Source organism: Tympanuchus pallidicinctus, unplaced genomic scaffold (genome assembly GCF_026119805.1).
Source record: "Tympanuchus pallidicinctus isolate F22 unplaced genomic scaffold, pur_lepc_1.0 scaffold8, whole genome shotgun sequence".
In the NCBI taxonomy this organism is placed as follows: domain Eukaryota; kingdom Metazoa; phylum Chordata; class Aves; order Galliformes; family Phasianidae; genus Tympanuchus; species Tympanuchus pallidicinctus.
In genome coordinates, this window is record NW_026294802.1 from 24,588,454 (window position 1) to 24,612,875 (window position 24,422).

The following is a 24,422-nucleotide window of genomic DNA, read 5'->3' on the forward strand; positions in this document are numbered from 1 at the left end:
ACATGGCAATTCAGATTACAAGAGCAGTGCAGATGTCAGGTTGCTGCAGACCTCTGAAATGCAGTTAGAAATGTGCTGGTACTGTCTGTGCCATGACCTCGTTGCCTTCACTAGCACAGAGGAAGAAGCCACAAGATGCAAAAATAGAGTAGAGATGGCAAGTGAGTCAGAGGAGAGGGGGCAGAAGGGAGATGTCAGATGTGGGTTGGCTGTCAGAGTGAACCAGGAGTTAGGAAAATTAAATGGTGGTGTGGAAAAGGAAGTGGGGTAGAAAGGACAATACTGGAAACACCAAAATAATGGAACTTGGAAGGTGGAGTAATGGATGCCAGGTAGTTAATGTGGATGGTGAAATCTGTATTCGGACTTTAATGCATTAACCTTTTAATACTTCAATTTATTATGTAATCATACCTGTCTTATAGGGCTTGGATAAAGTATTTGCTCTTTAGATAATTCAGACAAACCAATTAAAAGTGCTGGTGTGTGGGAGACTTCTGCTGTGTCAGTGGTAGGAAAAGAAAAGAATGGTATATGGTGTAGGAGACTGCAAGGAGTTTTGTAGAAGCTGCAAGTATAATGAAAGGAAACTTCTTCAAATGTATGAAATGGTGTCTATTCTAAAATTTCAGTTTTGTGATATTGCAAATAGTGTGGAAGTATCTGGGAATACTACTTATGATGACATTGTTTGTTTACTACCTGTAAAATGATACCAATCTTTTGTGCCAGAGATTTGATGAAAGTACTGCTTATGCACCTAAATGGTGGTTAGCACTGGATGTGTAGACGAGCCCATGAAGAAGTGAAAAATCCAAAGTTATTGCCATAGACTGGCTGAATAGAGATGCTTTGAACACAGAGGAGTAGTGATCACGTAGGACTGTACATAGGTCATATGCTTGTATGGCATCATTCATTAACGCATTTCTTAGTCCTGGGGTATTTGTGTGTTTCACCTTACTATTGCTCAGATATAGGTCTGTGCATAATGTTTAATGTAAAAGTAGAGTCCTTAGAGAAGCATAAAGCTTAAGCGTGTTTAATATTGTAAATTAAGCAGCAGAACAGCTTTCTCCTTCAGGAATTCTTGTCAAGATGTGCACCATGGAGGAGAACAAGCAAGCTCAAGACAGCAGAGGTAGTCTCCTGGCTCGTCGGGGTGAGCTTCAGTTTTCTGTTTAATGTGGAGGCAGTTTCTTACTGTGCTGTTTTTGAGGTGTATGAAGCATAGCCCCTGGCCAGATGGCTGCATATTTCATGAGAATGAATTGAGAACTCTTCCTCAGTACAGTTTGCATAGTAGGAGCTTTTGATTTGCAGGAGGAGTGGAAGGTGATTGAATAGCAGAGAAAGCTGTGTGGGCCTCTGTCAGTTTGTCTGGAATGGGGAAAGCTAGATGTAGGGACCCTACTCTTGCCCTTGCCACTGCCATGTCCCTGGCAGGGCCCTTGAAGTGCCACCTGCCCCAGTGCTGCAGCACATGGGCTTTCTCCATTTTCAGGCAGCGTGCATACCTTCTCTGTATAATGAAATCTGTTTCTCCCCTTGGTACTTTAGCTCCTGTTCTTAAGTACTTACAGGAGAAATGCACTTCGTAAAGTCAGTCCCACTGTTTTGAATAAACCCAGAGCTTTTATACCTGGCTTTCATTTCCATGCTCTTTGATAATTATAATATTTAACAAGCAGTCTGATGTACAGGAAGCAAACTTGAAAGCATTTGCGATCAGTTTCGTGATGACACACACACTGCTAAGGTCAGGTAAACAACGGACTTCTGGGTTCTTGATTCTTTCAAACTGACACAGTACTACTGGTCAGGAGGAGGCCAGTGTGTGTTATGCCCTGGTGCTATTCGGAGATGTCAGCGGTCTCTCAAAACCCAGAAGCCAGCACAAAGGATGTACCACACAATTAGAAATGCAGGCTTTTACCCTTCTCTCCAGAATTGGTCCTGAGAGTGAGCAGTCAGAAGTGGCTGCAGCTCCAGGTGCGGCTGAAGTAATAATAATGCTTCACTGCCCTGAAAGGGTGTGCTCTTGCTTCTTCCTCCCAGCACGTTTTTTCCTTCCCGAGAGTCTGACAATGCTTTTGGGAGTGTGCAGTTGAGAATTAGGATGGATACTGGGACCTCCCTGTTCGTCAACAGTGAGCTCTTGCAGGATCAGGCCCTGGGTAGTTGGCTCAAAGAAGTTATGCTTTGCGCGTTTTGTAGCACTGCCTTGTGCAGGACAGAATATTGCCTAAAACTCATCTTGAAATGCAGAACGTTATTCAGTAGGTAGGATATTTTACAAGTACTTGGAAACGCTGTCATCTTCTGAAGGTCAGAGATTCTAATGAATTTTTGTAGTTGTTGGCCTTGTTGTTATCAGCTGGAAGGTGTTTCTATGTAACTGCCTACATCCAAGACTCAGTTAGGATACTTTTGCGTTTTTATCAGCGGCTGACTGAATAACTGACGGCAGTTTTCTTTTACTGAATTTTTACAAATGGCATTATGTACTGGTAAAGACATTTGAAGAAATTTTGACTGAAGTGCGGCCTTCCTGCGAAGTGTCACTGTTGTTGAAGTGAATATAAGTACTTAGCCCATTTTAAGAAGTACTTTGATTTCCCAGAAAGTTCTTTTCAGGGCCTTTTCTCCTTGAAACTGATGTCTACACTTTCCAAATCTGTCAGATGACATTGGCATGGTAGAAACAAACCTCTGCACCATGTGTAAACACGTATGAATTTCTGGTGCTCTGGAAAAAGAGCAGATGATGTGAATGTCTTGCTGATTTTAGTGAGTGTCCTCAGTTGACTATTCATGTAGGTATAGCATTTTCCTGTTGGCTTCTTGAATGAGTAAATTTGCTCTTAAAAGGTTAATGTGAAGTGTAAAACTTATAGGTAACTAGGTTACAGGTTTAACTTGTGTTTGGTTTGTGAGGACCCAGGGCTCTGTAGAAGATGGGGAAAATGCAACTGTGTCCTTTCCTCTTTTACACGTTCCTTCCTAGACATTTTCCACTGCACAAATAGAACATGTCAGTGGAGGCATGAAAACGAGTGTCAGGAGACAGTAGTTGCTCGCTACTCCTCTCTCCATTTCTGTCTCCTTAAATAGGAAGATCTCTGGAGGAAGTGTGGTGGAGTCAGCAGAGAACTCAGGGACGGCAGGCGGTACCTCTTCAGGCAGTACTTATCACACAAAATAGGCAGTGACAACAGCTGTGACCTGGGGAGTCCTTAAGTCCTGCCACGTGAGATTCTGCAAGCATACAGTGCTGGTGGTTGGTGGCAGTGGGGAAGGTGGCACAGTGTGAGCTGTAGTGTACACACAGCTCGGCCAGAATGGAGCTAGAGCTGTCAGCAGGGGGCACACAGCAGTTTGAAGAAGAGTAAGCTGCTTTTTTAAAATGCTGATCACTGATGTAGCATTCCTGGTACTGACTTTCTTAATATAATCACAGAAAGTCAGTATATGGCTGTATCCTGTATCAGAACATGTATGGAGCTGAAGAGTCTGGTTTGCTTTCATGCTGTGAGAAGAATATTAATAGTGGTTTCAGATGCTGTCTAGAGAGCTATTCCTCTAAAATGTTCCCTTTCTGCTGGCTTTTCACACATTGTGTGCCAAAACAGTGGAGAGGTTTTGGTACTTGATATTTTTTGAGGGCCTACTATGGCCAAAAAAATGAGGCATGTGTTTAATTCAAATTTGGGGGAACATTTATGAGGATGTCCTCTGACAAGGAAGCCTGTTGAGGCTCAGCACCTACTGTGTCTTTGCTGCATGAATGCTAATGAGCTTTCTTAAACATTTGCAGACAGTTGCCTCTGTTGAGTCCGCTTTCATATGGCAATGCTACAAGTGTAAAAAGCCTCAGTGGGCCCATGGTGGTTCAAAATTGTGATTGCTGGTGCCCTGGGTCTTAGGAGTGAGAGTCAGTCTGGGTCTCTCAGTGTTGGTCATCGGATCTGGCTCAGTGGTGTCGAAGCACAGTGAAGCTAAGCGAGCCTTTGAAGCAGTGTAGCACTGACATGGCATTGCCTTCCTGCTAATGAATGTCAGTTATCTTGACATGTCACAGATGTTTTTGTGCTGTTTTAAATTCTTTTAACCAGCACAGCTGCTAATGCAGCATTACCAGTCCTCTGTTTCTCAGGTATTTCAAGATCTGTCCAGAAAATAAGCATCAGCAGACTTGATGCTGTCTTGAGTTCTTCAATAATGGCTAGAGAGCTGCCTCAGAAGACCTGTGAAGCCTGTTGAGTTACATAGTGGGGTTTTAGCATTTATTTTATTACTAGTAGAGTGATAGGCATATAATCCTTATTATGTAATACAAATTAAACCTTCTCCTTCTTTCAAAATACCCAGTAGAGATATTTGTTGACCAGTTCACTCCCTCTTGTATTATTCATTTATATCTGTATATCACTGGCAGGTTTTTCCAATTCTTAATATTCTTAAGAAATGCTTTAGTATTTGTGCCCCCACAAGCTGTGCTTTTCATTGATGTTTATAAGTATCCTTTACAAGTTTCTACAACTAATACTGGTTTATACCCTTTAAAATTTTTATAGTGTAAATATTATATTTTTAATTGCCACTGCTGTTTGGCTTTATCTGAACTATTGTACTTTCCTCGTCAAATTGCTCCCTCATGTAGAATAGCTGCTTCTAATCCATGTGGTACACATTAGAAAAATTAAGAAGGAAGCTCTTCTGCCACTTCTGAAATGTCATGTGTGTAGACTTGATAGATGGGTATAAACTTAGCTTCAGTTGTTGACCGTTGTCTTCCTGACCATTTTTTAATGTAATGGGGGAGGTAGGTGGTTTCCCAGGAACTTGTGATTGCCTGCAGTTTGTTCATTAGTGTCATAATGAGTTTCTAATGGGACACAAGTATCACAGAATTTCCTGTAGAGATGTAACAGGAAGAGTCAGGTGTCAAAGCTGGTGTTTTTTGCCATGGCCTTTTTGGGAAAGAGAAGGTGCACAAAGTGGGTGTCGTCTTATGTTTGTAGCTGCAGGTAGGAATGGGAATTCTGGGCTGGTGGCAGAACACTGCATAGCAGGTTGTGTGATGTGTCTGGCCTGTTGGAAATAGAGTATTAAGTTACTCTGTGGAAAAAATGCCTTTTTTAGAAGTTACAAACCACCTCTGTGTAGATGGACAGCTGTATAGCTAGCCTTTGAGGGAAAGGGAGGTTGGTGTGGGGTACGCCTGTTCTTTATTCTTATACCTAACAGGATTATAGTACGTATGATAATCATCTTATTTGCTTATACAAACATTTTTGCTTACTGTATTAAAACATTGCAGTGCATTTCATGTAAGCTATTTGAGAAGACTGTTTAGCAAGTTTAACTAAGGCACAGTGTGAGTGCACCCTGATGTAATGTGGAAGAAGAGATTCCTGAAGTGCCTGCTCTGCTTTGAATTTTGGCTTCGGGTGCAATTTGTGTCAATCTTATCCATGCAGAGGATTTTATGTCTCAGTGATGTTTGCCTGTTGGAAGTACCTCACCTTTTGGGGATCACAGTGATGTTTTTTTCAACAGATCAGATTAGGTGTTCAGAGTGATGCCAAGTGTGTACCTGTACAGGGGGAAAGAAAAAACAAATTACGTGACATGGAATTTGTCAGTTTGTCAGTTAACACTGTGTGTGCCTTTGGTACTCCTGAGTACTGCCTTCAATCTTCAGCTTATCAGAAAGGGAAACCACTTCCACTTTTCCTGAGATATGTGGGTTAGGGTTAGGGGAATATATTTCTGAAATCAGAAGTGAACTGAATGTATTTCTGAACTCAGAAACACACTGAGCTATTTTAAAATTTACTTATGTACATATGTGTGTGTACAGCAACCAAGTGGCTTTGATAAACTTTGATGAATTTACCCACATATAAGATAATACACAATGCCACTTTACTTGCTTCTCATTTAACTTTTGTTTCCATACAGGTGCAGCGTGGTTATATTATTTCTTTACATGCTTATTTTATATATTTCATTAAACTGTACAAATTAGTAGTTTATTTACAGTTTATTTAATCCTACCTATGGATTAAAAGCTTTGACTGATACCATCTGAGCCAGCATATTAAAACTATTCATTTGCTTCTAGTATTTCATATAAAGGTGAGGATTATACCACACGTAACTAGTGCTAATTGGAGGAAGTATGCATAGATGCAAATTGTATTGGCAAACTTGAGCGTCTTACTGCCTTTTTGTTCCTGTAATCATGGTTTCTTCTGTTAAACGTGCTTTTTCCTGAAAATGGTAAACTGAAATAGAAAAAGCGAGCTCACAGAAAGTCTGTCTCACATAGTTCAGTATTCCCAATCAAAATCTGAGCATGTTTTTTTGTTGTTTCTTTTTTTGCCTGATGGAGTGGAAGCTTGTCATTGCCCTTATGAAATTCGGGGTTATTACTTGTATTCTACTCAGCTAAGTCACTTCTTGTGGCTTAAATAAGGAAGCACTGAAGACCTACCTAGGTCCCACTGTAGCAGATGGTGAAGAGGCCAGGTGACTTGTATCTTTCTGCTGTAGTCCCTAAGAGTCCCTAAGAGCCTGTTCTGTTTTCTTCCTCTCTTTTCACTCCAGGAAAGCAGAGTTTTCCCCATTGAAGAACTAATAGTTAAGAACTTTATAGAGGTAATAGTTAAGACACAGAGGTAAAAAGGGGAAGTTAGCACTTGTATTTTACATTAAATCCAAGAAACATTAGAGTTAACAAACCTTTTTATATAAGCAAATTCTATAATAAGTTTTCTTATGCCTTTTTGTGTTGCTTGATGTTTAATTTGGTTAAGAAATTGTATTAGGGGATATCAGAATGTTAGGTATTTTAAACTGAAAAGCTGCTTTAGCAGCTTTGTTTAGCTTGTTTAGTTGCCAATATGCTGAAAGAAGATTATGTTTGGTGGAAAAAAAAAAAGAATTTGAAATATAATTGGCATATTCTTAAATTTGTCTGGGACATAAATGCATATACTATATGATTCCACAGCCTTCTCAAATTTAGCATTTCCAGATTTTATTACCAGATTTCTGTCACACAAACTAGCACTAACTGCCAAAACAGTAACAATAAAATCATAGCTGTGTTCTGGCACTTTATATTTTTACAGTATAAAATTTTTGTTTACTTCTGATCTAAGAAGCATATTTGTAAACTAATGAAGATTGCTTCTGTTCGTATCAGGAGACAGTGTAGAGTGCTGTGTATTTATGTCACAGTGAGCACAGTGCAGCAGTCAAAGCTCTTGTAACTGCTTCAGAAAGTAAACTGTGAAGACTCAGCTCAGGAGAGTGAGGACGCCCCATTTGTGAAATGCCCTTCTGTTCAGACAGCAGTTTCTGTGGCCTGAAAGTCTGTTCTGGATTTAACTCCTGTATTCCAGCACCCACAGGTTTGGTGCCGCTGAACAAATGACAGGAGTTTCAACAATGTGTATGTAAAATGTGAATCTGTCATATGTGATTTGTATACATATACATGCCCAAGCCTTTAGGGTTCAAGAAATCTTGGGAATTTGTACATCATGGTAGCTGTAATGCCATACTGTCAGTCAGATCTTCTTCTCTCCATTTCTGTCGGTGAACTTGTGCTCTTTCACCTGCAGTGCTATTATAAAGCTAATGAGAAATCTGAATCTACATCTAAAAGCAAGTTTTGTTGTTCTGTAGAATGCACTGCAACAACAGAATTTCAGGTGTTCTTGAAAGCAGGTTTGCATGCAGCTGAACAAGAAAACTAGCAAATATATGAAAGTAGATTTGCATGTAATATTAGGTAGCCAGGTTTTGGGTTCTGTTTGTTTCTTTTGAATGAAAATACTAAAGCAGACATTGGCCTGTGTTGCTTTCTCCATAAAATGTCTGTCAGAGTGAGTCTTGAAACAGTCCTGGGATTCCCAGCAAGAATGATAGTGTCTGTGGTTGTAGCAGGTACCACATTGTGGCCAACTCTCCTGTTGCCCTTACTTAAAGGGAGGTTGAAGGACAAGAGTGATTGCACCTCTACTTGAAACACATGAGTAACACCTGAATGTATGTGTTCTGTTGCAGTCCTGGCTAAGAACCATGATTAAGCATTCTTCAGGCTTCAAATAGTTGGAAATCCCTGTGAAATCAGCTTTAAAACATGCAGATTATATCAATCTCAGAGACCATCAATTGTAGTGTTTGCCTGAACTGTACTGTAGATTAAGTTACATGATAACTGTAAATTGCAAACTAGCAAACCTGCGTGTGACTTATTTAGTAGTTCAGTATAACAGAGAGTACAGGGCAAAACTGTAATCAGTATAGAAGTGACATTGCCTTCTTACGGAATATGTAAGTTAAACAATGATCATTTGTATGTAGCTTCTGGTTTGTGCACATATTTGAATGTAAGTATCTTCTGGGTGAACTTCTACTGAGATACGCTCTTTCTTGCATATGACAAGGTGTTTACATGAAGTGGAAATAATAGCTAGAGAAGTTTGAGTTTTGGAATGATTTGTCTGTTTTTGTCATAGTTGACAGTTATACTGCACTTGATTTAAGTAATGATGCTTAATGGGTGCTTAATTTCAATAGTCTCTGCATGCCTTCCCCATAAGACTTGAACGGACATGAAAGATTGCATCAGCCTCAAGTACTGCTTTCTCCTTAGGAGCTCCACCTGTTTCTGCAAGCATCTATGGAGGACCCCCATTTTCTGTACTTAGAAGTGAAAGGTTTGCAAGAAATTACTCTCTAGAAGTGGGGTACCAGAGCTGGTATTTATGCCCAAATTGAATGAGAAAAATAGAAACAGTGCATTTCAAACTGCCAGAACTTCAGAAGTAATAGATGCTTGTGAAATGATTTCTTAATTTCAGTTATTTAGTTTGGCAGCAATCAGTTTAACAAGTTTGTGTGGATCAATCATGCAGGACTGTAAGTAGTAGGCCATTATTAACTGAAAATAACTGATGCATCATGCCAGCAGTATTTACCAACAATTACACCAAATTAGGCTAGTGTCGCAAAAATTTAACATTACTAGTTTTATCAAGAATACCTGTAAGCTGTTCCATTTCTACTAGTAAATATAGTTTAAAAAATAAAATATTTAATGATTTAAAGTTGTATTTTATTAATATACAGAGATATCCAGTATTATCCCAGCTTACTGAAATATATAAGCTATAACTTGTGGGTTGGCTAAATGAATGCTGGAAGGATTATACTTCATTTCATAATTGAGCAACACTTGTCATCCTTAATTCTGAAGTAGTGCCTCAAGTTCTGTTACAACACCAGGCCTGTCCTGTTCCTTACTGTCTCTGTGAGCATAAACAGCAGTCCTTCTACCTGGTATGTATTGTATTGAAAAGAATAGTCACCAAATATAAAATGCCTGCCTTTAAACTGATTCCTTAAACCATGAATAGATGCAATACTCAGAAATATTCTGTGACTAAATTTGCTGATGATTCTTAGTAACTTTTATCATGGAAGTGTTCCCAAATATTCAGTAAGTCTTTGACCATTGTAATTACTAATATTAGGCTCTTCAGATGTTATAGTTTCTAGGAAAATGTTGGATTAATGTCCCACAAATAAGTTACAAGTGCAAAAAAAGAGTATTCTGCCTCTGTTTCAGAGGCTATAACTGCCAGATTACCTTGTATCTGTAGCTTGGAAGCTATATCTTATGATTTCAGTTCATATACCTTAATGCCACTTCATTTGTTTACGCTGCATTCTTAATTAATGCAAAAATTAAACATGTGACCTACAGATGTGGAGATGGTTACCCAGACTTGCTTTGGATTTTGTCATCAAATTTCTGCTAACACCTTCATAATTACTGACTTACTGAAATTTAAAATAAGAAAAAAATAGGAATTGCAACATGTAAATTTCTTCTCCTTCCACCCCCCTCCCCCCAAGGAGCGATGAGTAAAGGATGTTGATAAACAGTGTGACCAGTGAACCTTAATTTCTTCTGTCCAAGCAAAAATTTCTCTCCTCACTGCAGACCGAGACTGGTTTCAAACTATGGTATAACTGCTCATTAAACTGCTATTTAGTGCACACGGAAGTTTCACTGTGGTGGCATTAAATCAGAAGACTCATTCTTTAACCATCATGTTTGTCAAAAGGAGGGGCTTCAGTCCGCTGCAACTTCTAGCCCTATTTCAGTCGACATTGCTGAGGGGTAGAGGACAGAGGTAGACAGCAAGTAATGTCATTTTCCATGGAGATTCATGCAGGCAAGAAAGTACATTAAAATGGCTTGTAAAATGTATCAGTGAGAGTGGTACAGATGTGGGCTGCAAATTTAGGAAAGAGTCAGTTTGAAAAAAGAAGTTTTAGCAAATGGCTTCTAATGGGTGAAATTTCACAGTAATACAAAATTTTATCATTCTGGTAGTTGAATTAGGACGTGAAGATGAATTTCAGTACAAGCTTTTTGAGTACAAAAGGCATTTTAATATAATCAAATTCAGTTTTAATTCAATTAGGATGATAGCTTGTTACTGTCATTTTCTTATTTTATATCATTTTAATTTCTAATTGGTTCTCTGATCCAGTTTAGATCCAGTTCAGTAAAGTTTGTCAGCCTAGCTGTATGTAATGGAATCAGGAACAAGCAGTTAGGGGTGAAGAGAACAGGAAACTCTTTTTAACCTGCTGTGCTGGTGGATGTGGATGCTTTTCTTTAATTTAGTTCCCGGGTACATTAACAAAGATGGTAACAACCTCCCTAGATCCAATGGACTTGCTGCACTTGACTCACTAGGTGAATCAAAGGAAGGAATAAACTATTCTACAGGCAACTGTGAGAGGGGTTTCTCCTTTCTCCTGGTTTCTGCTTTTCCACAGGATTTCGAAATGGTTGGCCTGTTTTATACCTTGACGTGTAATATATTGCCTTGTTTTCCTCTGTAGCCTGATGTAGTGGTTGACAGCCCTGCCCAGGGCAGGGAGGGGGTTGGAACTCGCTGATCTTTTAAGGTCCTCTCCAACCTGAGCTATTCTGTCATTCTGTGATTCATAATTTTTGAATGCTTTCTATACTAAGGGTAAATGAAGAAGAATGAAATGGGGTGACAGATTAAACATGCCATATTACTTTCCTCTTACTAGAGGCAAAATGTTTTGATTTGTCGAATAGATCAAGTAACAGCTAAAGGCAAGTTGTAGCCTCTTGCTAGAAAGCAATGGTAAAAAATGGAACTTTTAAACTTTATTACCTTGCTAGATCTCATCATTAATTAAAGGCTGTAAAATTGTAGTTCACTGTAAGATACATACGTGAAGTAAAGCTATGCAGTAAGATAGTAGTCTGTTTAACTGATTGTTTTTCTCTCCAAGGTTTGCCTTAATTTACTTTAAGAAACACGGACTTGTTTTTCTTGTTTTTTTTTGAGAGGGAGGAGCGCTGTCTAGGGGATTCCTAAGATGGATGTTCACTGAGGGACGTGACACACTAGAGATCTCTTTTAAAACCTTCTATTTTTAAGGTTACCTACTCACTTAAGTCTGTCCCCTTCACCTCTGAACACCTGATTGTAAGAACAGCCAGCTTGATCACATGTAGCTGACACTGGGATATCCAAAAGGAAACTTACAATCTAGTGTGTTCAGCCAGCCTCTGTTCACCCCCTACTGAGGGATCAGAAAGCACTTCTGGGAAGTTTCTAAAGCATCATTTTGCTTCACATAGGCATCTTGTTTCCAGGACAGTTTGGACCTGCCTGCATTTGTTTGTTCTTTGCTGCTCTGTGCAGTCCAGGCTGCAGGGCGCTCTGGGAAGAGAAAGTAGTTTTAGTTCCTGGGCCTTAATAGATTTCCTTCGCGATTTCATCTCTTCTAATCAGAAAAGGTAGGCGGACTTTGTATGATCAGCTTTGCTTTGTTTTGCTTCCTTCATGACTAATAAGCCTAGTTTCTAAATCAGTCACTAAAGGAAGTGAGATTTGTTTGTTTGCACTGTCCAGCTGTTGATGAGTTTAGGGCCTGCAGGCTGACTTCCATCAGGACTGACAGAACAGCGAATGGAGAAATACTGTGTTTCTGCCACATCAGAAGAGAGTGGGAGCTGGGCTGAGGAACAGCATAAAACGGAGGAGGCAGAGGGGAAATCCCCACCCGGCTCTGTTGGGCCCAGAGGCCTGGTGTGCATGCTCTGGTGCTGGGCTGGCACTGGGAAATGGCTTTAGCAGGAACTGAGGGCCCTGGAGAGAGACTGGGGAAGGAGAGATGGAGCCAAGAAGGGAAATGGATCCTAGAAGGGCTGTGGCAGTCATGGATGAAGAGGGCCTACGCCTGTACTCTGTGAGAAGACTGCCAGATGCATTCATGAGAATTTATCTTTTTAATTCACTCTGGTACCAGTGGAAGTCCTATTATTTGCATGGTGCACGTACGTTGCTTTCTCCTTTTTAACAATTTCTAGTTTAAGGCTTACTGAGGTGTGGAAGAGCAGACTTTTATGAGTCTGTTGCTTTAAATTTATCATGCAATTCTGAAATGCTTTCCTTTTGGGGCTGAGATGTCATTCTCTAACAATAGAGGCACTTCTGGCACTTGATAATTACTGCTCTTAGAAGGGACCAGGGAGATAATACGATGGCAATCGGAGTGGAAATGGAAAACCAAGGAGATAAAATTTCTTTAATAACATCTGTTTCATGACATTCTGACATAAGGTACTTGCTGATAGTCAAAATTGTCTTTTGCATGGCAAGTGATGAGGGTGAGAAAGGGTCCATCAGACACCTCTGGGGACAGAGGTAAATAGGACATACTATGCACATGTTTTTCAGCAGTAAGATCATTTGCTTTTCTTCGCCTTAAGATAGGTAATAGCTTTCTTGAAGTCCACAGTGAGTTTCCTATATGAATTTCCAGGTACAAGACATAGTTTTAAGTTATCTTTGTTTGAAGAAACTCAAAAGTGATGTATTTTTAAATTATACAACCTTCTTCCACTTCCTCGACGTCAGCTTCTGTGAGTCTCGTTCTCCTGTAATAACAGTGTTACCGAATAATAAGTTCTGAGAAACTTTATTTAAACAGCATGAATGTGATCACCAGCAATGCCAGTACTTTGCCATTTGCATATACAAGGAAATTCCTTTATTATCTTAATAGTTGTTCTTCTTTCATCCCAATATACGTAGTCTCGCAGGTTGTTTATCTCTGCCTGTCATGGACGTGCAATCTGCGGTGCTACGTTTGAAGTCCATTTGAGCTCCCCTGATTCTTGCCATATATGGCACAATAGACTGCCCAAATTTGGTCAAATATTTTTAGCCACTTAGTCATATGTCTTTTAATGTGCTGCATATGTAAGCTTTTGATTCACTTAGCAACAGTATTTTTATGAGTAGTTCTTGCCAGTTTTTCTTACGTATAATTGAAAAACAGGCAAAGTTTGCTCTTTGATAGGTTGTGTCACTAACAGACGGTCTGGCTTTTTTTAATAGTGCCGATCAATTTTAAGATATCCTTTTTTCACATGTTATGCATTTTGGAGGATTGCAGCAAGCATGAGTATGTAGCCTATTGAAATGTAATACTGAAAGATCTGAATTTAACAGCATTCAGAAAGTTGTGAGTTCTTCTGGTATAAGTTTGTTTTGCATATGATGAACTGGTGGATATTATGAGATAGGTAGGATATCTGTGATCAGGCAAATTGCATTTTTTCCAGAAAAACATGATGTAATACATGTGTGAAGCATGGCTTGGCTAATGTTTCTGTGAAGTGTAAACATCTGTGTTTCCTGAACTGCTTTTCTTCCTGATCTGTTACTACGTCTCACGATTAGTTCCTTTCATTCTGAGTAACAAAATGACTTGCAAAGAAAGGTGATTATTTTATTTAAGAGCTTATTAATACCATGTGGGCATTGTGTGCTGATGCTAATAACTGGAAGAAAATGAAGGCAGTATCCTTGAGGAATTGGTAGTCTTTACTGTTGAAGTATGCCAATAAACCAGTTATTGAAAGAATTGCTGATTATAGGGATGGAAATTAGTAAAAAGATAATTTGGAAAACCCTTTAAGAGGACACATTTCAAGAGTATCTGAAAAGGTAGGGAGGAACTTAGGTTTATGAAAGTTATTATTTTAAGAGTGTGTTTGTTTTTAATTGAAGAACAAATAATGCAAGCAGTTTGTTGCACTCTGGTTGCAGTCCAGCAGAAAGATTACTGATGAAGAAGCGCAGATGAGGCTTGTTATTAAAGCAGTTCTTTGTTGCATTCTAAATGAAACTTAAAGTTCATACCTTACTAAAGCAAATGGGGTCAAAGAAGGATAATTTCTTGCTGTTTTTGTCTGGTTAAACAGGACAGCAGTGTGTCTTCTGTATATTTTAACTGCTGCCTCAGCACTAGAGAATGAGGGAAAGCTTTGAGATTTGTCTTGGAAAGCACAGTTGCTTAAATAAGGAAATCTGTGGTTTTTACAGTAGGAGAACATAATTTTCAGTCCTGATTGTTGTAGAAGTATGCTAAAAAGTAATAGCTATACCTTAGTTGCATTTTTATGAGACAGATAATTCTCTGGAAGGATTTGGGAGCCTGGTAGTAGCAGTTCTCATTTCAGTCTTTTCGTTTTGTAGTACTGTTGATTTATTAAGGTAAAAAAAAAATTAATAGCGGTCTTGTGGAGTCTGTTTTGAGTCCTTGCTGTCTTGAAGTGCAGAGGGACTTTTGTCTGTGTTACTCTGCCCTTTTAAGGGCAGCAGTATGGAAGTTGGCAAGAAAACGCACTGAGCACCCTGTGAGAAAAATACTCAAACACAGAGAAGAGAGGCAAAATAGGAGCCAGTCAAGATGGGGATCTGGAGAGTGCCAGAAGTTGTGCATGTCCGCAGCACTACTTGTTTGGTAATGAAAATGTGTGCTCCAGAGGTATAGTATGTGCACAAAAGATAATATCTTTGCAATGTGCTGAACTGATACTCAAGTAAGTTTATAAACGAGAGCGATCAAAAGACTGTTAAAAGAGGTATGGTGCTAGAACATGCTGCGTAGAAAACAACAGGCTACTGTTGAAATGCAGCGTAGCATCCCCTTCCACACTCCTTAGTCTGAACTACTAAAACCATGTTACAACACTGTTTTCAAAACTGCTTCCCATCTCTTGACTACAATAATTCTACTTTATGGTGTAGTGATTGGCTGTTGGCAATTGTGATGTAATTCACTTGACTAAGCTGGACCTAGAATGGAGCTAGAACCTGGGGGCCTGGTAAAGGGAATGACTTTGTACAGGACAAACATTTTATACCAGTGGCTCTGAATGGGTTTTCAGAAAAACAGAACCAGTTTACCTGAGGAAATCACATTCATTGGTTTTGTTAAACTCTGTTTAAATTATTGTGTTAAAGGATTTGCTGACAAATTTCTAAGTGGTGTTTTTTTCTCCAGTTCTTTCTGTCTTGCTGTCAAATCCCAGCAGATAAAACTTGCTTCCACATGGTACCTGAAAGCAATTATTTTTTTCTTAAAGATGCACAATATTGTAAAAATAACTTTAATGTGAACTGATTTCTTACATCTTTCTTTCTTTATAGGCTTGTATAGATGATAACGTAGATATGGTGAAATTTCTGGTGGAAAATGGAGCAAATATTAATCAACCAGATAATGAAGGCTGGATACCTCTACATGCAGCTGCTTCCTGTGGATATCTTGATATAGCAGAGTAAGGCTTTTTCCTCTATATTTCAAATACATGCATTTTGCTAATATATTGTTGGAGGGGTACCAGAAGTAGACTGTTGGGTGATTTTCAGAAATTATTTTCCACTGGTGGGGGGGAGGCATGGGGAGAAAGTTCTAATTTACATTCTGTTTGTAGTCTGAACCATTATCCCAGGATATGTCTATGTGTAGGAGACTGATTTTGCAATTGTATTTCCAGTCTTGAAACTTTTGTTTTTCAGGTGTGGTATGAATTGATGACTTCTGCTAAGTATTTTGGCCGTAGAACAGAATCTTACTGTTGAAGTTAGATGCCTGTTAGGGCATTAGTTAAGGCTTACACGGCAGTGAATTCCAGCAGTGGTTTTGATGTTATTTTCTAAGCCTGTTGAGGACCTCTGAAGATGCGTTAAAATCATTTTTTTTCCAGAGGTTGTATTTCTTAACCTGAAGCAATGACTGATCTGAGACATTGTAGGGCATGTGTTGTTCAGAATGCTGTGCTTGCAGTAAGGAGGGTAGCAGTGTTTTTTGAATACCCTTTGGGTATATGCAGACTTGACTAATTCTGCTAAACTCTGTGTCGTGTTTGATCCCATGTAGGGCTTGGATCAAATGTAAGGTAGTAATCTATCATGCAGTTACTCTGATGTACTGATTGCAATTGAAAAGTTTGACGTTTGTAACTTCAGGAGATGGTTTATTGGTTTTCTTTCTGGTGAGTGTGAGAGATTTGGTTGTTCGAATTTTAAAGGAAAGGAGAAGTTCTGGAGATTCTTTTGTTTCTCATTTTCCCTGTGAATTTTTTTTATTTTTTTGCTTTTCAAAGGTTGAAGTGCTTTGTGTAGTCCTTATGTAACGGGACACTGTGACTGCTGACTTCTGTAATCTGCCTTTCTACACTAAGCAGATGTTTGATGCTGTAATCTCTCTTGCATGCATGTTGGAAGTGTTGACTTGTTGGCCATACTATGACAAGAATTTCCCTACAAACTGAGATAATAGATGCCTTTCTTCAGTACAGTAGAGGTAAAACACCTGCTTTTCTCCATAATAGGAAAAAGTTGAGTAAATGTTCTCTATTTGGCATTGCAACCTAGGTTAGACGCAGCTGTGCAGGGAGGAAGGAGAAATGCATTCCCTTGTCCACAAGAAAACTTAGTAATCTGAAACCTATAATATTTCTGAAGGTTCCAGTGATTTTTATTCCCTCAGTCTTTGAGAGGACCTGTTGACATACTTTCCTGAAATGTCCTTTAAAGAAGTGAGATTATTGGAGTATAATCCTGCAGGATATGGGACATCTAAGCTGCTGGAAGATCGAGGTTTTTAAGGTGCGAGGCATTTTAGAAATAGGCTCTTGAAACTGTTTCCCATGTACATCAAAGAGAGAGGGGTAACCTGACTTAAATGGTGTGGAGTTTAGATCTGGAATGGCCTGGGGAGTTCAGATTTCCTTCTGACTACCCCTCCAGGAGTGAGCTCAGCTTCAAATAGTTTACAAAATGGACAACAGAATTTGCCGCTCAGGCAAAACTTGGGGAAGGGGAAAGGGTTGTGTGAGAAATTACATGCATTAGGAATTTTGTTTGGTGTGTGGCACACGTTGGATTCAGCGTTTGTTCCGCTAAGAATATACCTTTCTTGGAAAGCACAGAAGTGTGTATGTCTGTGGCTGAAGCCAATATGTATCATTTTAAGTGGTAAATTGTCTTGTTCAAGAAAAGGAGCTCTTTGGATAGATTGGATCTTTGGATAAATTATGGAGATCATATTTAAAGTTCTGAAAGAAAAAAATACAGCTAGTAGCTTGGCATTTCTGTGTCCTTATGATGTGGACTGGTATTTTTGTACAATGATTTCTGCTCATTTCCTATTTTTTAGAAGGAAATAGAGGAAAAAAAGGATCAGGGAATGTGTTCTGGTGTTCCCAGCTTTATTAGTAAACAACCAAGGAGAGTCTGACTTGTGTTTCCTTTCTTTTCCTTCTCTAAAACTTTTACCTCATGCGCACATTTGTATACCATCAAACTGGGAACTCAGCAATGTGCTTTAGCTTTCTCTGCTGCCACCTCGGGTGTTCTGAGGGCTTCCCTCAAATGTGAATAGTGGAACTTTTCTCTCAGAACAGCATAGTTTGTAAAATCCTCCAAATAAGCTGATGTAGTTAATATTGTGATTTTGTTTACAATGCATATATTTTTAGAATTCATAAGAAAAAAAATCAACACTATATAGAATAGTTTATTTTTTCAGGATTTCATTTCTCAAAGTCAAAAATTGTATGTAAGACACAGAGTTAGGAAATCGGCATCTTTTCTGCTATGAAGGGCATTTATGTGTTTACAGCATATTATGGGGAACTTCTCACTCTAAGTATGTTCTCTTTATGTTGAATATGTACACACTTGCAACCTTAATATTCTTTGTGCATTTGTGTGCATTGCTCTTTAGGCTTAAAAGAAGTGGGAGGAAAGTGGAGGAAAGAAAGCAGAAGTTCTGTTAATGATGCATGGTACTCTTGCCTGATCACTAACCAGGGCCCTTGTGTGAGGTCTAACCAGGATATGTTGTGCTGGAGTTTGCAGATCCATTAATAGGATGTGAAGCCTTCTTTCTGCTTTCAGAGAGAAAAAAAAAAAGTGAATCATTAAATCCTAAGCTTCTTCTGATGCTTCTTTGACCTCCGTAGAATTATACCACGATGGATAATGTACTGTCTTACAGAGTGATAAAGATTTCTGCTCATACTGCACCATCGTCTTACAATTCAGATGTTATTTCTAAACATTCTATCCATTTGCTATTAGCAGCAATTTCGTATTCTGTACAGTAAATGGAAATGGCACAGAATCACTCCCTGGTTAACAGGGGATCGTGTGCCCGTGAGATCAGTGTAGGATCATTCCTATCTCTCTGTGCTTTCAGAGAACTGCCAATCATCTCTCTATTAATGCTGCTGTTTGCCAGCAGGTTGCACACTGCAGATATATTCCCAGTCCCAGTGCATCTTGCACACATCAGTTCTGTAACATCTCCCAGCAGCATCTCCTGTCCCATTTCAGTCTGTAGCTTCTGTGGAATGTTGTTCTTCTCTTGAGTGTGCTTCCTGTCTCCTTTAAATGCGTGTGTCTTCTACTTTAAGAAACGTCAGCGTTGTAAGTTACACTTCATCTGTTTTATGACCATATGAATTAGCTTACAAGTAATAGCAATATGAATGTGTTGGATATTGTTGCCAAAACAGGTGGGTTTTCTGTAGGATGATCTCCTTGTACTTGTTTCTGTTTTCTTTTTCTTATACAGAAAGCTTTCTATGAAGGAGATTTTTCTTTGCCTTCAGTTTGTTAGCACAGACTAAAATTTCAACATCAAATGCTTTGAAAAATTACAGTTATGGGGAAGCAAACTAATGCAGAAGCCGTTTGGCAGAAATGTTGTATCTGCATTCTTTAAGATATTGTTTAATAGGTAGGAGCCTTAAATTCAGCTTTCACAGAAGCATGAACACATCTAATAGAACTGTTCAGGTGAATGTAACAAATTGATTTGTATGATGGAATTCCTCTGCAGTTTAAAAGCCTCTCTATTGTATTAGTATTGGGTAATAAACACATTACTCTTCAGAATGCAGAAGACAAGAACAAACATACTAGTGTATCAGGAAATAATGCAGAGTGGTATTCAGGCAACAGAATTTTAAAATACTTTTTCTTTACACCACTTTGTGTTGTACCAGATTAATATAAAATAAATGTAAAATGGCATATATTTCTCTCAATTTTTCTCTTATTGAAAAATTATGTGTGAAAGTGTACTTTCGTGTGGGTCATTTACAGTGCCTAGCTGTGAGCGTGGGGTTGAGTTTTGAGTTTGCTTGTGAGCATTTGCAGGCTACTGTATAGTTTTACTGCTTAAATACAAATGTATTTTCATTTTTGCCAGAATGGAAGAATGTTTATCTTTCAGAAAAATGTATGAAAAGCTTTTTTTTAAAAAAAAATAAAGCAAAAAACAAAAACCCATGTAATTAAATTCAATTAATTATTCATCTGGCAGTTACACTTTTGTCTGTGCTGCAAGAGAAAGGTTTACTTTTTCTCTGGACTGACTCTGCAAATTGCAACGTTCAGCTTAGGCAGCATAGCAGTGAAGCAGTCAGGGTTCCAGGAAATGCATAAGGATCACCCCTTTCCTACACAAAAAGGCAGTGCACGTCACTTTACTTTCTGAGGATTGTTTCTTGAACTTTTTCTTTCGTGGGGAATTCACCTGTTGCCGCTCCATGGGCTGCTCTTCTTACTCCAGCTTGTAGTACTGACCCCACGTCTCAACACCGGTGACGATGCGATCCAGGAAATCATTGCCTTCAGCCTTATATTGGTTCATTAGGTTCTGATAAACTCACATATGGTGTTCTTTCTGTTCCTCTGTGAAAACATCTGGGACAAGCTTCGTGATATTCCTGCATCGCCAGCATTATTTCCAACACATTGAAGCCAATATTCAACTCCATACACAGTTCTCTGATCATAATCCACCGATTTGCATGGGTAAGCTGATGGAGACTTTCTTCATTTTGTGGTGTGACAGCCGTGCATGGCTATTTGGAACATGGCTTGTCTTCATGTTGCTGTCAGTGCTGCTGAAAGGCACCACCCACTGCCTCACTGTGCCTCACATCCACTGTTTGGTCTTCATAAGCATTCAGCAAGCATTGATGAATGCCAGTGAGTGCCATTTTTTCCGCACTGAGGAATTGAATAATACACCTTTGGTTCATACACAATTCCATGTCAACCACTATTTTGTCAGATTGCTTCTTCACTGCCATCTGTCACACAGCAGCAAAACATAATGGAATATTGGTGGGAAGGTTCAGTCATGGCTTCTGCCATTCCACCAGGATCCACCTCTGATATTGTGGACCAGCGCAGTAAAATAGGAAGCATTACTTTCAAAGCAGCCCTCATAGTATTCCTCAGTTAGAACTTAACAGCTAGAAATTCCACTTCTTCCTTCCCAGACTTGTTGGTGGCTTAACATATCCTTTCCTAACAAAGTGATAATGCTGTGCACCTCCAAAGACACTAATTTGTCTGCAAAAACACTGTTCTCTTGTTAAGAATTATAAGCACAGGAAGGAAAAGCAGAACATGAAGGTAATTGTTTTGCTTTTATTTTGAATGATGTGCATGGTATTAACTGTCTGAATAATTCAAAGAATATGAAGGAGTCAAAAGTGTCATCCTTTGCCTCACCTCCTTTCCCCAGTGTGTAAAGCTCATTTTAAAAGGCTTTTTTTTTTTTTTTTTTGAGTAGCCACTGTCTTGCTGTTGGCGCCTGTCTGTGTCTGTGGGCTCCAGCTGCCTGTAAGTGAACCCAGCCAAACTGGTTTGCTGAGACCTCAGCAAGCCCTTGTCCCAGGATGTCTCTATTTTAGTGACACCCCAGTGAGACTGCACAAGTGATTGCTGTCCTGTGTTCAGGGGACTGAGAGATGATCCTGCCATCCTGCAGTTGAATACATGGATGTTCAAATCTAGGTGTTCTGCTTGAAGTTCTCACTGCCTTAAAAGGACTGCTGCATAGACTGGATGATAGGGATTCCCGCCCCTGTTACAAGGATGACTCCAATGCTCATTGAGCAACAAATAATGAAGGGAATTCAAGACATTTTCACCATATGCTTAATGTGATCTAGCTTGAGACTACTGCAGAAACAGGCAGCCATTCCTTCTTTTTGCTTTCTCCCCTCCTCTGCAGGCTTGGGACTCTTACTCCCCCTCTAGCAGTAGCTAACAATCACACAGCAGCATGGTAACCATTAGTATAAGACTAGGCTGCAGGGGTTTTCAAAAGTTTATTCTTTCTTGGATCAGTGAGCTGATCTGGCTTGCCAACAGCAGTTGGCACAGATTTGCAGGCATTTAAAATAAAAAAAAAAGAGTCTGGGCTGCTTTTCAGGCACCTCTGAGCAGAAACCTGCCTGTGGAACGCTTACTCTGCTGAGCTGAAGTCTCTCCTTGTTCCCCCACATCACAACCCCCGAGCTACCTGGTGCTTCTGGATGTCCTTCTGCAGTAGCTCAGAATGGTGGAACCACAGTGTAGCTTTCAGAGCAGTTTCTAATTAGTTTTTTTCCAAGTTTCGTTAACTTGATCATCTGCAGGCATGAAGGTATTGCTGGAAAGAAATAGCAGGCCTACAGGAAAGCTGTGGAGGGACTTTTCATCAGAGTGTAGTGATAGGACAGGAGGCAATGGCTTTATACTAAAAGAGGCTTAGATTAACTACAAGAGTAATTTCTTCACTATGAGGGAAGTGAGGCACTGGAGCAGGCTGTCCTGAGAAGCTGTGAGTGCTCCATCCCTTGGCAGGTTGGATGGCCTTTGAGGCACCTTGAGGTAGTAGAAGGTGTCCCTCCACACAGCAGGGGATTGGAACTGAATTGTCTTTAACGTCCCTTCCAGCCCAAACCATTCTGTGATGAAAATGAAAAAGGACCTAAGATGAACCTTAACACGACCCACTTGGGAAATGAGAAATAGGACTTCAGAAGGATATGTTGTAAAACTAATCAGGTGGCAAAATAAAAGCAGGGAAAGAAAAATTATTCCAGCCACAGAATAACAGCTTTCTGGAAGAATGACTGACTCCTTACAACTTGACAGTGGTAAAGGTGGAATGTTTGTTTTGATAGCTGGGGAAATATCACTGAAGCTTTGAAAGATTGGTTCAGTTAATGCTCTTCTATTTGCTGCCTTGTTTCCTTCTGAAAGGAGGGTTTGGCAAAAAGAAGATTAAGGATATTGCAAGATTGTTTATTGGTCAGCAAGGGAAGAAACAGCACAGGCTCACATTGCAGTCTCTCTTTTTTTTCCCCCCAGCTATAGCATTCATTCATTATCAGGAGCGTGGAAGTCCCTCCTCTTGCAAACTGTCATGAGACCTTTACAAAGGTGAAGCTAAATTCCATAACAGAAAAGAACAGTCAAACTTGAAGATCACTGAGTTAATATCAACTGGCTTTTTCTTTCATGAAGATGTACCATGGCAGTGTACTGTTTTCAGTATGTTTTTGTGTATGTGCATATGTCCTAGGAATAACAAAACACTGATTGAGTTGTTTAGGTTGATGGTGAAATCTGCTTTTTAAAATCATGTCATTACGTGGAAGAGTTTAATCTTTACTGCTGAGTAGCTGAGTAGTACATCTGGCATTTGAATATACACCAACTGGCAGAAATGCACATTAAGATATGGTTGATAGGTTAGCAGAAATTATATGGCCTGCCTGATTTGATACCTCTTTGTTCAGCCAAGGCTGTCTGTCACTGTACGATGCACAAAAACTGTGTGTGCTCTATAGCTGACTTCTTCAGATGGGATTACTGTGTGCATTGCCATTTGTGACTTTATTTGTAAGCATATTGCCTTTCTGTTCTTAGAAAAGTAGGTGTAATGTATTCTTCAGTTTAGAGATATCTTCTGCAAGGCTGTATGATTGAGTAGAAGGGTCTAATTCATTGGGTCTAATGAAAAATCAAGGGACAGATGCGTAGTGTAAAGCTCAGAGTGCCCTAATTTTTTGGCTGAAAAAGAGTTTAAAAGTGCAGCTGAGGTTAAAAAAAAATCCTGCTCAAGCAAGACTGATATGATATGATACAAAGATGTGATATGCATAGGAAAGATCTTGTTTATCCCAGAACATAGATTTTATTGGTATCCCAAGAACAATTAACAGTAGTTATCTTACCTATGAATTCTGAAGTTAATTAAATGTGAGCAGCTGAGTGACAAATACGTAGGAGTATTGGTTTCAAGTGTTGTTTTCTAGGAGAAAACATGGGTGTGGTATAGGTTATCACTTCACTGTACTTCAGCTTTTGTTTTCTTTAAGCTTTTGCGTAAATGTGTTTATTTTGAGCTTGATCCTCTTCTGCAGCATGCAGTAAGTTTTCTAATGGCATTAAGGCCTTTTGTGCACCTATTTGTCCTTTCTTAAAGCTGTGTCGTTTGTTGGATGTTCCCAGCTACGTCATTTCAGTGCAAGATGATTGTGATCTGTGTACATGTTTCTAGTCTTCTTATCCCTTAGTGAGGCAGGGTTAAGGCAGCTGGAACTATTCTGAAATCCATGTCTATGGACATGTGGTGTCCATGGAGATGTGGGGCTGCTGGACTCTGAGATACTGGGATACAATTCAGATACAGAGATCAAAAATGTAATTCTGTTTATAAACAGCAAATATGACAAGATAAAAGTATAAAAACAGGAATTATTGGGACCTTCTGATTGCAGATGAGGATACTGCTCATCAAATATTTGAATGAAGAATGAGAGTTCCTTTGGAGGAAATGTGTTTTCAAGGAAGTTTGAAGTGGACCAAGCAGGTGAACAGCTGCTGTACATTGCAGATGGACAGACAGTTCCTAGCGAGGAGTCGGACTGAGTTCAGTGCTGCTCCATGATGCTAAAAGCTGCACTACGGCAGCAATGTTTTAATACTGAGATTTGGTCACTGTAGTATTGTGTAACTTGATTATTAACAAGGTAAATTCTATGGCGTAGAGATTATATCTTTGCTTATATTTGTTTAAGTACAGTAAAAGGGTTTTTCAGAATTGATCTTGGTTTAAATTTCTCTGGTATAAATGCCAACGCGTCACCGTTGCAGGAAAATAAGTTTGTCAAGTTAAGTCCG

General features: G+C 39.3%; 1 protein-coding gene across 9 annotated transcripts in view; it reads left to right on the forward strand.

The window, feature by feature from the left end:
- The window catches only part of PPP1R12A (protein phosphatase 1 regulatory subunit 12A), a 122,737-nt gene that overhangs the window by 29,101 nt on the left and 69,214 nt on the right, over nucleotides 1-24,422 (forward strand). For all 9 annotated transcript variants that reach the window (XM_052669702.1, XM_052669710.1, XM_052669707.1 and 6 more), the window contains exon 2: nucleotides 15,585-15,715. In XM_052669702.1, coding sequence (XP_052525662.1) covers nucleotides 15,585-15,715 — 131 coding nt within the window. The remainder of the gene's footprint in view (nucleotides 1-15,584; nucleotides 15,716-24,422) is intronic.